Genomic DNA, 13,647 nt, shown 5'->3' on the forward strand with positions numbered 1-13,647 from the left:
TGGCAGCAAATAAAAAAAAGATATAGAAAAGAAAAGAATAGAAACTGCTGTGGAAAACTATGGAAACAATTCTAGTATCTCAAATAAAAATCTCCCTGTGCTAACCACGTGTAATAACTTTATCTCAGGGCGAAATTGTCAACCATGGTTGTCATTGTAATTATCGTTTATTCTTTCATTTTCCAAATTTCATAAAAAGTGTGAACGTTTTGTTCCGAATTCTATTTAATAATTCATTTTTTCTCCAAATTTGCATGTACAAGATTCCATATTAATCTTAATACTTTAAAGAAAAATTCTTTTCGGTTCGCCTGGATTGTTTTACACTCTTGACAATTGTCTTCGAGACGCATTAGAGAATGGTTTTGATCGCATTCAGCTCGAATCGAGCTTTAGGGGATTAATATTTTTCTTATCCACTTCTCTTGAGAAATTCGTTTCGTTTTTCATTATTACTTAAATATTTGTACAAGTACAGAGATGTGGGAAGATTCAATAACGACTTCAATGTTTATTAAATTGAATTTCATTTTGTAGAATTACTCAACCGTTGATATTTATTTTATTGAACTGGAGTGGATTTTAATAGTATATGAAACGAGAAAATGAAATTATATTATTTGAGGTAACCTCTAATAGAAATTGAACTGTTTATAATGAAGCTCCGGGGAAATATTTTGAAAAATTGTAATGAGAGATACCTGAGAATTATTTACAGTTTTCTATGGACACAGATTTCCTTATTTTTCGGTTTTTTGGTACACTCAAACTTTCTCTATTAGGTTGTCGTTCAGAATCAAATTTTATAATCAAAATTTCACATCAGACGATCGCTTTTAAAGACCATATTTAATGCAATTGAAAAATTCATTAATAGATTGTGAATTCATGGATATAATTAGTACATCTATATATAGAGTGTTCCTTGTTTAACTCGATAAAATTTATGGTTTAGGAAATATTTAGATTTTAAGATCATTATACATGCCAAGAAAACCGTTCGCCATAAGGAGACATTCTGAAAAAAATTATCCATTTAAAAAACTTAAAAGAGGTATTAAAACACAATCAAGCATTTCTACTTGAACTACATATTGTCGAATATCGAGTTATTCACTTATTCAAAAAATTTTAATGTAGAAAAGTTTAGTTAGTTAGCCCACAACTGAACAAATAAAAACAAAAAGAAAAACTATAATAAATTTTCGAAGTGGGCACCCTGCACTTCTACACACTTCCGGAATCTACGGAGAATATTTCTTGGAAGAGTATTCCAAGATTCTGCTTTATAGCGTCACTATGGAAGTTTCTTCTATCGATCATTTCGTTCCTTGAGTTTACCGGTGTTGCATTTACCAAGATTTTAAGATATCCTCAAAAAAATTAATCCATTGTATTTATTTCAGGGGAACGTGGAGGTTATACAAATAGACCTCCTCTACCACTATACCTACTCACACATTAACACAAAATCGATGTTGATTCTTTGAGTTTGAATAGAGCCAAGTCCAATCACGCTCGTGTTTGATGCGCGATTTTTTTATTTACCGATCATCATCAATGGTAATTTATGGTTTCCGGCGGAATTACTATATGCCATTAATGTGACTCGTTCCTTGCTCATTTTAAGCCCGGGTTTCTTGCTGTGAAACTAAACTTTTGTTTGGAAACGCCTTAAAATTTAATCCGATTTCGTCAGCATTGTAAATCTACTGAGGAGAATATGCTCCTTCAGTAATAATAGCCGTAAACTCATCCAGATTAGCTTGTGTCGTAGCTTCATTTGAAGATAATTGCTCTCCAGTTATTGTCGGATGCCATGACGAACTTTCCAACGGTTCAACCACCCTTTGCTTGAAGTAAACGATTGATCACCATTCATTAAATTGTTCAGTTGCACATATTTTTTTTGAACAAAGATGGCCAAACCATAAATAGAGAGCTTCATCGACTTGTTTGATGTTTGGCGATTTTCAAGAATTTGGCTAGACGATGATGCTATGCAAAGCTTGGTACGGTTTTATTGTAATCAGAAACTGAAGTCTTGCTCACTCCAAATTCTATTGCTAGTTTTGAAGCATTCTCGCCTTTATCTAAGCGGTTCAAAACCTCGAGTTTTCCTTTTAAGGTACGTGTCGTACTGACACAGATAAACTGTAAAAAAAGGCCGATCGGAGGAAAGGAATTACTTGGTAACATACCACGTTTTGTGAATTCTTTCCGTTGTCCTGTTCCTGGAATTCATTCCTCTGCATGTTTTCGGAATGCGAAGAATTATATTTGTCCATTTAGCATTTGAATAATAAAATTTGAAGGTAGAGAAATGCTTTGTTATTTATAAATATGTACAAAAACGACGTTTAATCAGAAACAATTGTTCGGTTAATCCCAATAGATCCCAATCTTTAATATTGGTTTGACTTTGAACACAACATATTTAACTTATTTGCGAATCGGTAATTATTTTTTATTTGTTTTTCCGGAAATTTGAAAATTTAACTGATATGTTACTGATTTGGATCACTTTGGATGTTATTTTTGTTCGTTCTCATCCCAGTATCCAGTATTACACATAAAATGGGTCGTTATAAAAGAGACGTTGGAAGCAGTAATTACTGCAATTACACCCCAGCACATTTAGAATAATTAGTTCGACTTACTAAGTCGGGTGTAATGTCTCAAAGACTAGCTTCCGAAAGATATAAGATACCCCGATCCACATTGCAAAATAAGGTGAAGGAAGTACACAACAAAACTCCAGGTGGTCAGACTACCTTATCATTTGAAGAAAAAAGAAACATCGAAGCTTATATTTTAAAAACATCGACATATGGTTTTCCCTTGGATTCATTAGATCTTGTGAAGAATTATCTAGATCGAAAGGGCGTAAATATGAGGAGATTTAGAGATAATGTTCTTGGAACTGAATAGATAAGACTGTTGTTGAAAAGATATCCAGCACTGACACAACGATTTGCCGCCAATATAAAATCCATTCGAGCTGCTATTTCAATTGATGTCATTTATACTTACTCTGACAATTTAGAAAGAGAAGGGGGTTCCACCAGAAAATATTTGGAATTACGACGAATCCAACGTATCCGACGACCCAGACAATAAAAAAGTCCTCACAAAACGGGGTTGCAAATACCCTGAACGTATCTTAAAGTCGTCCAAACAAAAAATCGGGAAAGAAAAGTCAATGTAATAGCTGGAAAAAGTATTTCAATCGGCGACAATCAAAAACAACCAGTTGCGGGTCCTAGTGGTGTCGCTACCAAAAAAACTAGGACGATATCTCGTGACTCCGACAGCTGTGTTAATATTTCCCTTCAATCGGAGAGAGACCAAAACTTCAGAGAGCTTAAAACCGAAAACGAAGACACAAAAGAAAATACAAGAATTGGATGTAACGATGAACTCAAAATCGGAAAGTTTGTTCTGTTTTTATTTGAGAAAAAGATTTATACTGGAAATATCGTGGGAATTATTTAGAAAAATGTGGAGGAATCTAGAATAAAATCTCTTCTATTTCAGTGGAAATAGCCCACGCCAGACGACGTTATCTGGTACGCAGAAGAAGAGATTTTGCAGGTCATAGAGGAACCCATAGAGATTTCTTCAAGATACCGGAAATTGAAAATTACTCCTCCTAAGCTAGTCTTAGCTACAGTTTGGAATGTCTCGATTTTTTTACCAAAGAATGTTATTTAATGTCATTTTCTCGACCAAAGATTGTTAATTTTATTTACTATTATTTTTTCCAAAGAATGTTCTTTTATTTTGCAATTAAAATCATTATAAAACATTTTGTTCCTCCAATTATTGGTATGCTTATATGCACAAAAGCCTGAAAAAGTGACACAAACCTATTTGGAAATCATAACCATGGCCAAATTTACCTATATCCCTGCGTGTCCTTACGTTTTCTAAATATAAGAATGTGTGGCCTAAGTAACCCAACTTGTCTGTCTGACTTTGGCCACCCAATTTAAAAAAATGGATTTAGAAATCATACGGCTTCTTGCCAATTTCAAAGTACTAATATAGACCTACAAAATAAAACTAAAAACAAACATTTATAACATTTGGTTTAAACGTTATGACAATGTAAAGATTAAAAATGGACCAAAGTGACCCAGACTTAAGGTATCTGCAAGCTCGCAATAAAAAAAAGTTCTAATTAAAAAATAAACATAATGATTTAATACCTTAACCTATCTGGAATAATACAAAAAAATAAATAATAATAATAATAAAATCGTTTCACATAGATTTTAATCCATGAAAAGAAGAAGCGAATTTGATGTCATCAGTTTATCCACTGATTTTGATATTATCCAATTTTTAATATTGTGGCCACGTCGCAAGAAATGCCATTCAGTACATTGGCCTTGTTCAACAAAAGTTTTGACATGGACTCTAAAACATTGTTGCGATATTCAAACTGTGATGTTAGAGATTCAAAAACTGATTCAACGGACACGAGTATTGAAGCAACACATATACCTACACTGAATAATTAGTTCAATATTTTGATGTGATCCTTTACTTGATAAAAGTATTTTAATAATATCAATAGTAGATAAGAGTTTAAATTCATTTCCACGCAGAATGAATCGGCTCACATAAGGTGCGACGCGATGCCAGACAGCACGCGGCTGAGAGAGAAAAAGTTCTGCTTTGCTTTCTCGGTGGTGGCAAATTTTTGGCACAGTGTGATAAGCCACCCCACAATAATCATCATGAAACTCTATACATAGACTATTGATGATACGAAAAATCGATTTATAATATCTATTTTATGCGGAAACATTTACTTCTGGAGATACCGGAAGTGGCCATTATATCAGGAAGGCTAACAGATATCGAACCTTGGATAACTCTGTTCGATAGATCTCATCAAGATCTATCTGTGTGAAAAGTCGCATGCACAGAAGAGTTTCTGTGGAAAAAGTATGCAAATGCATTATTTTCACGAAAAATCAATAGATGAAATGAAAATTTAGTCATTTTTGTTAGGTTAGGTTAGGGTAGGTTAGGTTGGGTTAGGGTAGGTTGTGTTAGAGACTGAAATAAAGGTAAACAAAAATAATTTTCTTCGGTCAAATATTTTAATTGGACTTAAATCTATAACTTTTACATTTGAAAATCTTTTTTGATTTCTTCTGTTAATGAAATGAATGGGTCTATTTTTGGTTCAGATTTACGACATATATATTCTATGATTCTGTCCTCCAAATCTTCTGAAGGAATATGCCTATCGCGAAAGAATGCTCTCAGAGGTCTCCGGCTGGCCTCAATTCTTTGTGTATGAGCCCCGCTATCAGAAACAAATCTTTCCTTGTGATTGACCCACTCATGAAAGTAGCCTTCATTGCTAAGGCATCGATAGTCTAGTCAGCCATCTGTATGAATTATGCTTCCTGGAGCGACGTGCTTTTTTTGATAAAAATGATGTATTTGCATACTGTTTTCATAGAAACTCTTTTATGCATGGGTCATTCATCAAGACTTTTAGTTTCTAAAATAGTTCTATAATCTTCATCTTGTTTATTTTTCACAATGAATCAAAGATCAATTCCTACAGAAAATTAACCATATAGTATTGTTTGTATTCTCTTTAGGAAATTAGAATTCATTGTTGATTTCCAAGAAAGCAAATTGAAAAACCCCCAAATCTCAACCCCACTTTCCTTTTGATGGTGAGAATATGAGGAGTAGCAGCCCTTGGGACATGAATAAATAATTGAAGCTCCTATGGATTACAAAATAGTTTGTAGCAAATAACAAATGAATAAGATATTTCTGTTAAAGCCCTATTGTTACCCCCATGGATAGTTCTGAGACCCAACAGCAGCATATCGTTTCCTACAGTGATTAATTGCTCTACAAAACTAGGAGCATGAAGTATTTCTTCAATATTCATATATTATTTTGTATAGTTATTAATTCCTTTCATTAAAAGCACTTACAAATATTAATTTAATCCACAAAGTTAGTTTTAATTGCAAAGTAATGATCTATCACAATTGCTTCAATAGATTTTATATTACTGAAAATAAAACAAAAACAAATATTTTTTTTACATTATTTATAACCATCACTTCCAAATTCATCCCCATTTTTCTTATGTACCTCTATGTTCAAATAACTATTCCAAATCCCTAAAAACATCGATAATATCTACATTTTTTCACCACCATCTTTGTATAATACTTACTTTACACTGTTTATATCAAGAAGAGGATCACACATTTCGAATATATTGTAAAACCTGGAACTTCTTGTAGCTATATCTTTAGCTGTCTCATTACCATTGTTTTTTATGGAAGGATCAATGAATGGATGCATAAGAAGCAGTTGTACAGTTTCAAATGAAGCACCATGTGAAGCAGCTATATGTAAAGGAGTCTGACCTATAACGACCATAATAAAAAAAATGTGACATTTTTTTTATGAAACAGGTACCTCCTTGGGATAAGGCATTAACATCAGCACCATGTTGAATCAAAACTGCTGCACATTCTTTGTGATTCCACTGGCAACAAGAATGCAACGGTTGCCACTGCATTTCAGTTTCTGCTGCTATATTAGCTCCATTTTGTAGTAAAAATTCAACAATATCCACATTGTTGCTATAACATGCTCTGTGTAAAGGAGTATAACCATCTTTATCCGTTACATTTATTAAATTTGGATTAGATTCGATAAGTGTTTTCACTTGTTCCAGATTTCCTTTTTCGCAAGCATCCAGAATATTTTTTTGTAATTTTTCTAAAAAATATAGAATAATTAGACAAAAAATGGGAACTAGAGACTTAACTCTATATAATAATTTTTATTTTGTATTATAGTACCTTTAGGATTTCTTGTAGTATCTATATCATTGAGATCATCGTCCCATCCACTAACTAAAAATCTCTCGTCATTCATTTTTAAATAATGTACAATTTTTTAATATTTGAGAATAATTCTGGTGATTGTAAACAAAAATATATGTATTTTAATAGGTTATGTTCTAGATTCTTCACTTTTGTATATTGAAGCGATTACCCCACATAATTTTATTACATCCAGTTATTGTAATAAAATTTATAGATCATTGAATATGAATTATCAAAATACTAATGACATCTAAATATTCATTAATCATGACATGATAATAAGTAATCTCATCTATTTTTTCATTTATAATAGCTTATAGAATAAGAGCTACTAAATTGTTAAGAGAGAAGATCAAAACAACCTATAATAACTAAAAACAAAGTATATTTAAAAATATGTTTAAATGTAAATATGGTACGTGTAGCTTTTAAAAAGTATGTTAATAGCTTTACTAAACCATCAAAATGAATGATTCATTAAAACATGTGAGTGCAGAAATGCAAATTATTACTATTTATCCACAGAGAATCACTGTATTCGTTTTTAGGGAGAAAAAAGCTTTTGCATCAAGAGTATTAAAAGATTGGTTCCAGTTCCTAACATAACACCAATTGAAAATTTCAATTTTTCCGATGCATTAGAGTCTGTTTATCCCTTATTACATATAATATTTGATTATCTAGATTGCAATGATTTACGAACATGTAGCAAAGTGAATAAGACTTGGAAAGATGTGGCAGAAAATATTTTAATAAAGAGAATACAATTCAGCTGGTTCACTTGTTATAAATCGGAAAAATCGAATATTTTTGAATACAGTTACAACCTTAATTATAATAATGTAGGATTTGGAATAATTTTTTATGATTTTAGGAGAATCAAACTAAATAAGTTTATATGCATACATTCATTATGGGGGGAATTATCTAGAAAATCAGGTAATAAGAATCCAATTATATATATCACAATAATAAAGTATCTTTTTCCCACCTAATTACTTTAATATCTAGTTGAATAAATTGTTAGTTCCAGAATATTTCGAAGACGAATTGGTTCCATATAAAACTAATTACTGTGTAATATCTTGCCCAAAAGTTATATCACTATTCAATATTAAGGGTAAAAATCTATGTCAAGCTTCATATTTTGACGGATTATTTTTTCCTAATATACCTAATATTAGGATGACAATGTTTCACTGTAATCCAGTCAAGAAAGAAAATTTACAAACTATCACTGAAGCATACATTAACTCAAACGAAGAAATCAAATGTTTATTGATGTTTTCTACAACAGATCAGAAGAAGTCGATATATAATTTATTGAAGCTGCTTATACCAGAGTGAGTAATATCATTCATCAATATTTATTAGAGTCCTTGGAAGCTGATGAACTGATGAAGATATTCATATTAAACACACTATTTACTAAAAATACATGAACTCTCACAATTACACTGTCTATTCCTTGAAATCCTCTATAGGTTGCTGATTTATATCTTTTCAATCGTAGTAAATAATAGGTTTATAAATTATAGAGTTTAGTGGAAACAATTTATCTTCATTTACCACAAATTCTTTGGAAATTCCCATGATTTTACATGGAAATCAAACATATTAAGCTGGAATGAATATATCTTCTTTTTATGTATTTTCTTTGGCCATATTTTCATCAAACTATCCTTTCTTTGTAACGAAATCCACTAGTAATTCTTATATCTGAGCAAGGTGCTTTTATTCTGTTGAAACGGACTTTTCATTCATTTAATCCTCAATTTTGTTGAGTTCTGCACGTTTTTATATAAATACTGTTCTTTAGTTTGTATAGACTAAGTAAAAATCATTCTGCCAACGTGGTCTTGTCATTCCTAAATTTTCAGATCATCCATTATAGTTTTGCTTCTTATTTGATCTGTTAGGTTCACTTCTTTAATAGTTTCCATCTCTGCTACCCTCATCATGTTCTTCATTTTTGTTGTGTTCTTTCGAGCTTTCCCTGTATATGCAAGTATAAACAAGATAACCAATAACCTTTGGCATGTTAATTATTCACCAAGTTTAAAGTGTCAGGATTAAAATTTTCTAGGTATTTGTATTAAAATTGATAAAATAGTATGTTCAATGAGGTAGAATCTTCAATAATTTTGTATTTTAGGAATGAAGCTTCTACAGTGGCTGTAGGGGGAGGGATAATTAGAGGAACAAAAACCTTTCGACAAATTCAACCTCCAACATATGCTACAAAACGTATATATTCTTGTAATGATATATTTTCCATAGTTTTTTTAAAAGAAAAAGATGTTCAAGCAGAGTTTAATGCTTTTTCATATGTTATATTCGGAGATGATTTGTCCAAAGATGAATTCACAGAGGAAATTATGAAGGTAGTAGTTTTATATGGTGAAATTTTTAACTTTTAAAATATTAGTCTCTCTAATGCCAGAATTATATTTTTGAATGAGAAAAGCACATTCCAAATACATTTACCTCTTAATATTCATAGGAATTCTAACCAAATTACCCCAAAAATGGGATTATGATTTCTTTCAATGTATATCTGAAAGATTCCTATGCATCCAGGAAAACCTTGAATTTAAAAAAACTGAAATCTGAAAAATTGGAATTTGATTCTGTGTGCTAAAATTCCATTTTTCTTCCTGGATTTATAATATTTGTCCTGGAACTTCAATTCATCCATTTAAATATTGCGATTTATATTTTTTCTTATTGTAAAATTATTCAAAATTTTTTGAAAAGTAGGTTAATTTACTACCAACTCTTACTTTTAATAATTAAGGTTGATTGAGTGACCAATAGAATTAAAAAGTTGGTTTGTCAAATGAGTTTTGGTGTCATTTTTTGCATTGTAACCTGAAGGAAAATCTTATTAAAATGATTTGTAAAAAATGTTAGCATAATTCTTTCGCAATGGCTCCTAGATGGTTTGGGTGGGCTTTTCAATGGGAGCAAAAACCGAACTGATTTTTATTGAAACTGACGGTGTAGCAGGGGGATTAACGGTGAATCGATTCATAGAAGAAATTTTTTTTGACCGCCAGCGAGTGAATTAACTAGATTTTTTTGCCCGATTGTATTTATTTAGCTTATGTTTTGTTTTAACACCAGTGATATGTCATTATATATATTTATATTTTATTTTAGTGAACATAATGCCTTGTCTCACAGTTGGTGTTTATTTTTTTAGTTCAAACAACAAATATTATTAAGGACTAACACTGTAGCACTTCGGATATGTTGTTCTGCGAAAATTGATGCTGATGAAGAACCGCTTCTGTTCAGTAAAATATTTCCGGGGATACCAATTTTTGGCTTTCACGCTGATGGTGAAATTGGTTGGAATTGTATCCTAACAGCCAGTAAAAGAGAAGGTACATCGTTTATTTTGAAATAATTGCTGAATAATTTTATATTTTCATTATAATCAACAAAAAATTTCTATTTGGATAATATTCTTTTCCTCGTTTTCTAATACCTTTTTAGGTGTTCGATTAGGGTTCTTATTGTTTCTATTTTCCAACTCTCTTTTGTTATTTTCAATTTTTCTATAGTTTTCCCTCTTTTAACCTAAAATAATGTAAAAGAGAAGGTATATTATTGAATAATTGCTCAATAATTTTATATTTTTATTAATATTGACTAAGAAATTTATGTGTGTAGATGATAAATGAATCTTCTTCTTTTTCCTTATCGTCTAATACCTTTTCAGGTGTTGGATGAGGGTTCTGGTCTACTTTGTATTCATTTTTTCAATTGTATTTTGCCATTTTCAATTTCAATTCAACAGCGAGTAGAAGAGAAGGTATATTATTAGGTACTTGCTGAATAATTTCATTTTTTATAGTATCAATACATTCAAATAGTTCACTATATATCATTTTCTTTTAGGTTAGGCTACCTTTATAGATTGTTGTGTTTCTGCTCGATTCATCACCCTCCCCTAACTGTCTGCATAAATTTCCACTTGAAGGATATCAGATTCAGTTTTTAGGTTGTACAACTTATGGATGTTCATTTACTTTGAATACATACCTGTTTAATTTTTTTGTTACAGAGTTCAAATTTAATTTGGGACACTCTGTTTATATTGTTTGTATTGTTAGTATAGTATTGTATTGTTAGTATTAAAGACTCACGCCATTCCATTTAGGGATGGTTTTTAAACTAGAGAAATTGAAAAGTATTTTTTTGCTTCCAAATATGAAAATAAGTATATTAAATTTAATTTTGTACACTCTGTTTATATTGTTTGTGGTTTTGCAGATTTAGAAGAAAGTTCTGCAAAGAAGGCGAAACACAAATATCCAAAAGTCAGTCATCAATGGTCGACAGTATTCGTGGTAATTACTTGGGGTAGTGTATTGTCATAAAACTGTCATTTAACTTATTAATAATGTAAAAAAGGTGTTGGTTTGTTTTTAAATGTCAAATCTTCAAATCTCATGTATGAAGGCTATATTTTGCTAACCCCGGTAGATTAATATACAATGCTCAAAAAATTTTTTTTCAAGTAGAATTGGAAAGTATCTGTTAGTTCTATGTCCAAAAAATTAATAGATGTTAATATCGATGTTTATTAGTACATTTGTTTATAAATATGTTTAATATTGAAAAGTTTTTCTTCAAAAAAATTAACTTGATGAAATATTTGTCTTTCGTAACCATGGAAAAAGTATTTTGGAACTAATCAGAAAGATATAGGGTGTTTTATTAATGATTGTAAATATTTTAACTATTGAGTCTTCAGTAAAAAATATTAATTTCAAATCCGGTCAATGAAACAATTATTTTTTGATGAAAAATCATTTTTGGATATTTTTGAACCTTTTGTGATATTCACAGTTCACTTCTACCGCAACACCATCACTTTTATGCGGGTTTCAATAACCAAGTTATAGTCTTCAGAGGCCGAATGTAAAATTTACCTTAATGGTAGTAGTAAACAGTGAGTTCAATATGAAAATTGTATAAATTTTCTACAGTCTCTTTTGACTGCATACACGTTTTTCAATCCGAACTAAAAACTCAGATGTCAAAATCATCTAAATAAATGTTCTTCGTAGTATGATTTCATCATTGGAATCAATTATGTTATTGATTATTTCTGTGAAGATTGAAATTCCTTTTCCTCTGTGATGGATTTCATATACCATTCTTCTCATTTAAGATAGAATGTTTATTTTTATCCTCTACTTGAAATTCTTGAAAAAAAGATGAAGTCTTTAAAAAAGTTAGGTTAAGTTGATAGGATAGATTGTTTGGAGTTTACTTGGAGATCTAAGGTCCATTTTTTCTTTCACGTCATAGTGTCCAGTACCCACATCAGTGACTATATATTATCACCAATCCAGGACAGTGTCTTAGAACAGCTCATTATCACTTATTTAAAGGCTATCTGTATGTGTTTTTGCTTGATTCACTAACAGTCTAGAAGCTAATAATAAGATCAATGGGTACGTGTTTTATTGTTATACCTGGTGAACTTACATTGGCACCCGTAAAAATTTCTTCAGATTAGGAAACAAAAATAGTCACTCAAGGCTAAATCTGAAGAAACTTGCGGTAGAGAGAGTAATTCATAGAGTATGAACTATTTTCTTGGCACATAATTTAGAAACTAATCGCTTGGGCCTGTTCTATTCCACTGGTTGTAACTATAAATGTATATTTAACATAATTGAGCGAAGCTCCTGTTAAAAATAAGTCAAATTTACATTTAATAACTGAGCAGCATATATTCAGTCATCACTATCGAATCCTGTATAATTATTTATTTAAAATAAAAGGAATAGAGTTAGAAAATTAATACAGTTAACTGAAGGTATTGGTCTACTCTATAACTGCTCCACAGTTAATAGAAAATATCACAACCAAAAATGAAAATATTTCCAAAAAAAATTAACATTAAGTAATAAAACTTAAAAGTAGACTGTAAAATTGGATTCCTTTATGTATTAATCTTTGTATACATCACTGTTATTTTCAAGTTGGTTATTGATTTTTTCCTCTTCTTTTTTCTCCACATTCACGACTATTATTTATTATAGAGGCTGTGGGCTTTTCTATCTATGGGGCCCTGGGCTATAGCTCAAAAAGACATTTCGTAGAACTATCCATGGATACATATTGGGTTTAAAAATGAAATAACGTAAAATTATGTATTTGTATAAAGTATTTTCATATTTCTGTCTTGATATAATCAAAAGTAAAATTTATAATTCAAAATCCGATGGGTTTAAATAGGAAAAGGGGGCACATTTGACCTATTTTGGGAAATAGTGTCAAATTAACTTCCATTGCTGTATGCACAGTAAACTATAGACATTTGTACTTATTTATGTACTTACCAATTATTTTTATTCGACTGTATCTCAATTTGCAAAATTTACAACAACCGAATATGCGCTTCAAGCATTATCAACCGTACAGTGGGACAGTTTGAACATAAATTGAAATAAATTTTTTTTGAAATTTATTGAATGTTGTAACACCATTACAAATCTTACCTAATTCACTTTTTATGATGAAATAAAAGCAGTTGATTGTGCCACCCTTTTCCCTACCGAGTATGACATTGACAAAAGCAACAATTTGTTATGAAGGACAGAAATATTGAAACAAAGTTTGTAGTAATTTCAAGTATTTTTTTGTATTTTCTTTTTTTATAATCATGTATAGTATTATGTAAGTATTAAAAATTTTTACATTTTACAATAAAGCTTGTTGACTTTAATGTTTTATT

General features: G+C 30.6%; 2 protein-coding genes across 5 annotated transcripts; one reads left to right on the top strand and one right to left on the bottom strand.

Annotated features, from left to right (window-relative positions):
- Positions 1–6,031: 6,031 nt before the first annotated feature.
- Positions 6,032–7,132, bottom strand: LOC130896324 (ankyrin repeat domain-containing protein 49-like). The gene is made up of 4 exons (XM_057804330.1): positions 6,861–7,132; positions 6,472–6,777; positions 6,224–6,419; positions 6,032–6,167 (listed from the first exon to the last, which is right to left on the bottom strand). The coding sequence occupies exons 1-4, from the start codon at positions 6,934–6,936 to the stop codon at positions 6,155–6,157; spliced, it is 591 nt and encodes a 196-aa protein (XP_057660313.1). The 5' UTR covers positions 6,937–7,132; the 3' UTR covers positions 6,032–6,154.
- A 39-nt stretch (positions 7,133–7,171) lies between these two features.
- LOC130896325 (F-box only protein 22-like) lies at positions 7,172–13,638 on the top strand. Of its 4 annotated transcripts, none has more exons than XM_057804333.1 (7): positions 7,223–7,373; positions 7,436–7,826; positions 7,915–8,230; positions 9,043–9,271; positions 10,093–10,276; positions 11,169–11,245; positions 12,953–13,638. In XM_057804333.1, exons 1-7 carry the CDS (start codon positions 7,353–7,355, stop codon positions 13,010–13,012), a joined length of 1,278 nt encoding a protein of 425 aa, XP_057660316.1. In that variant the 5' UTR covers positions 7,223–7,352; the 3' UTR covers positions 13,013–13,638. The 4 variants fall into 4 exon arrangements, with proteins under 4 accessions (XP_057660317.1, XP_057660316.1, XP_057660314.1 ...); XM_057804331.1 differs by having other exon boundaries at positions 7,226–7,373; positions 11,169–11,258; XM_057804332.1 differs by having other exon boundaries at positions 7,226–7,373; positions 7,921–8,230; positions 11,169–11,258.
- The last annotated feature ends 9 nt before the right edge of the window (positions 13,639–13,647 follow it).

Source organism: Diorhabda carinulata, chromosome 7, assembly GCF_026250575.1.
Source record: "Diorhabda carinulata isolate Delta chromosome 7, icDioCari1.1, whole genome shotgun sequence".
Classification (NCBI taxonomy): Eukaryota; Metazoa; Arthropoda; class Insecta; order Coleoptera; family Chrysomelidae; genus Diorhabda; species Diorhabda carinulata.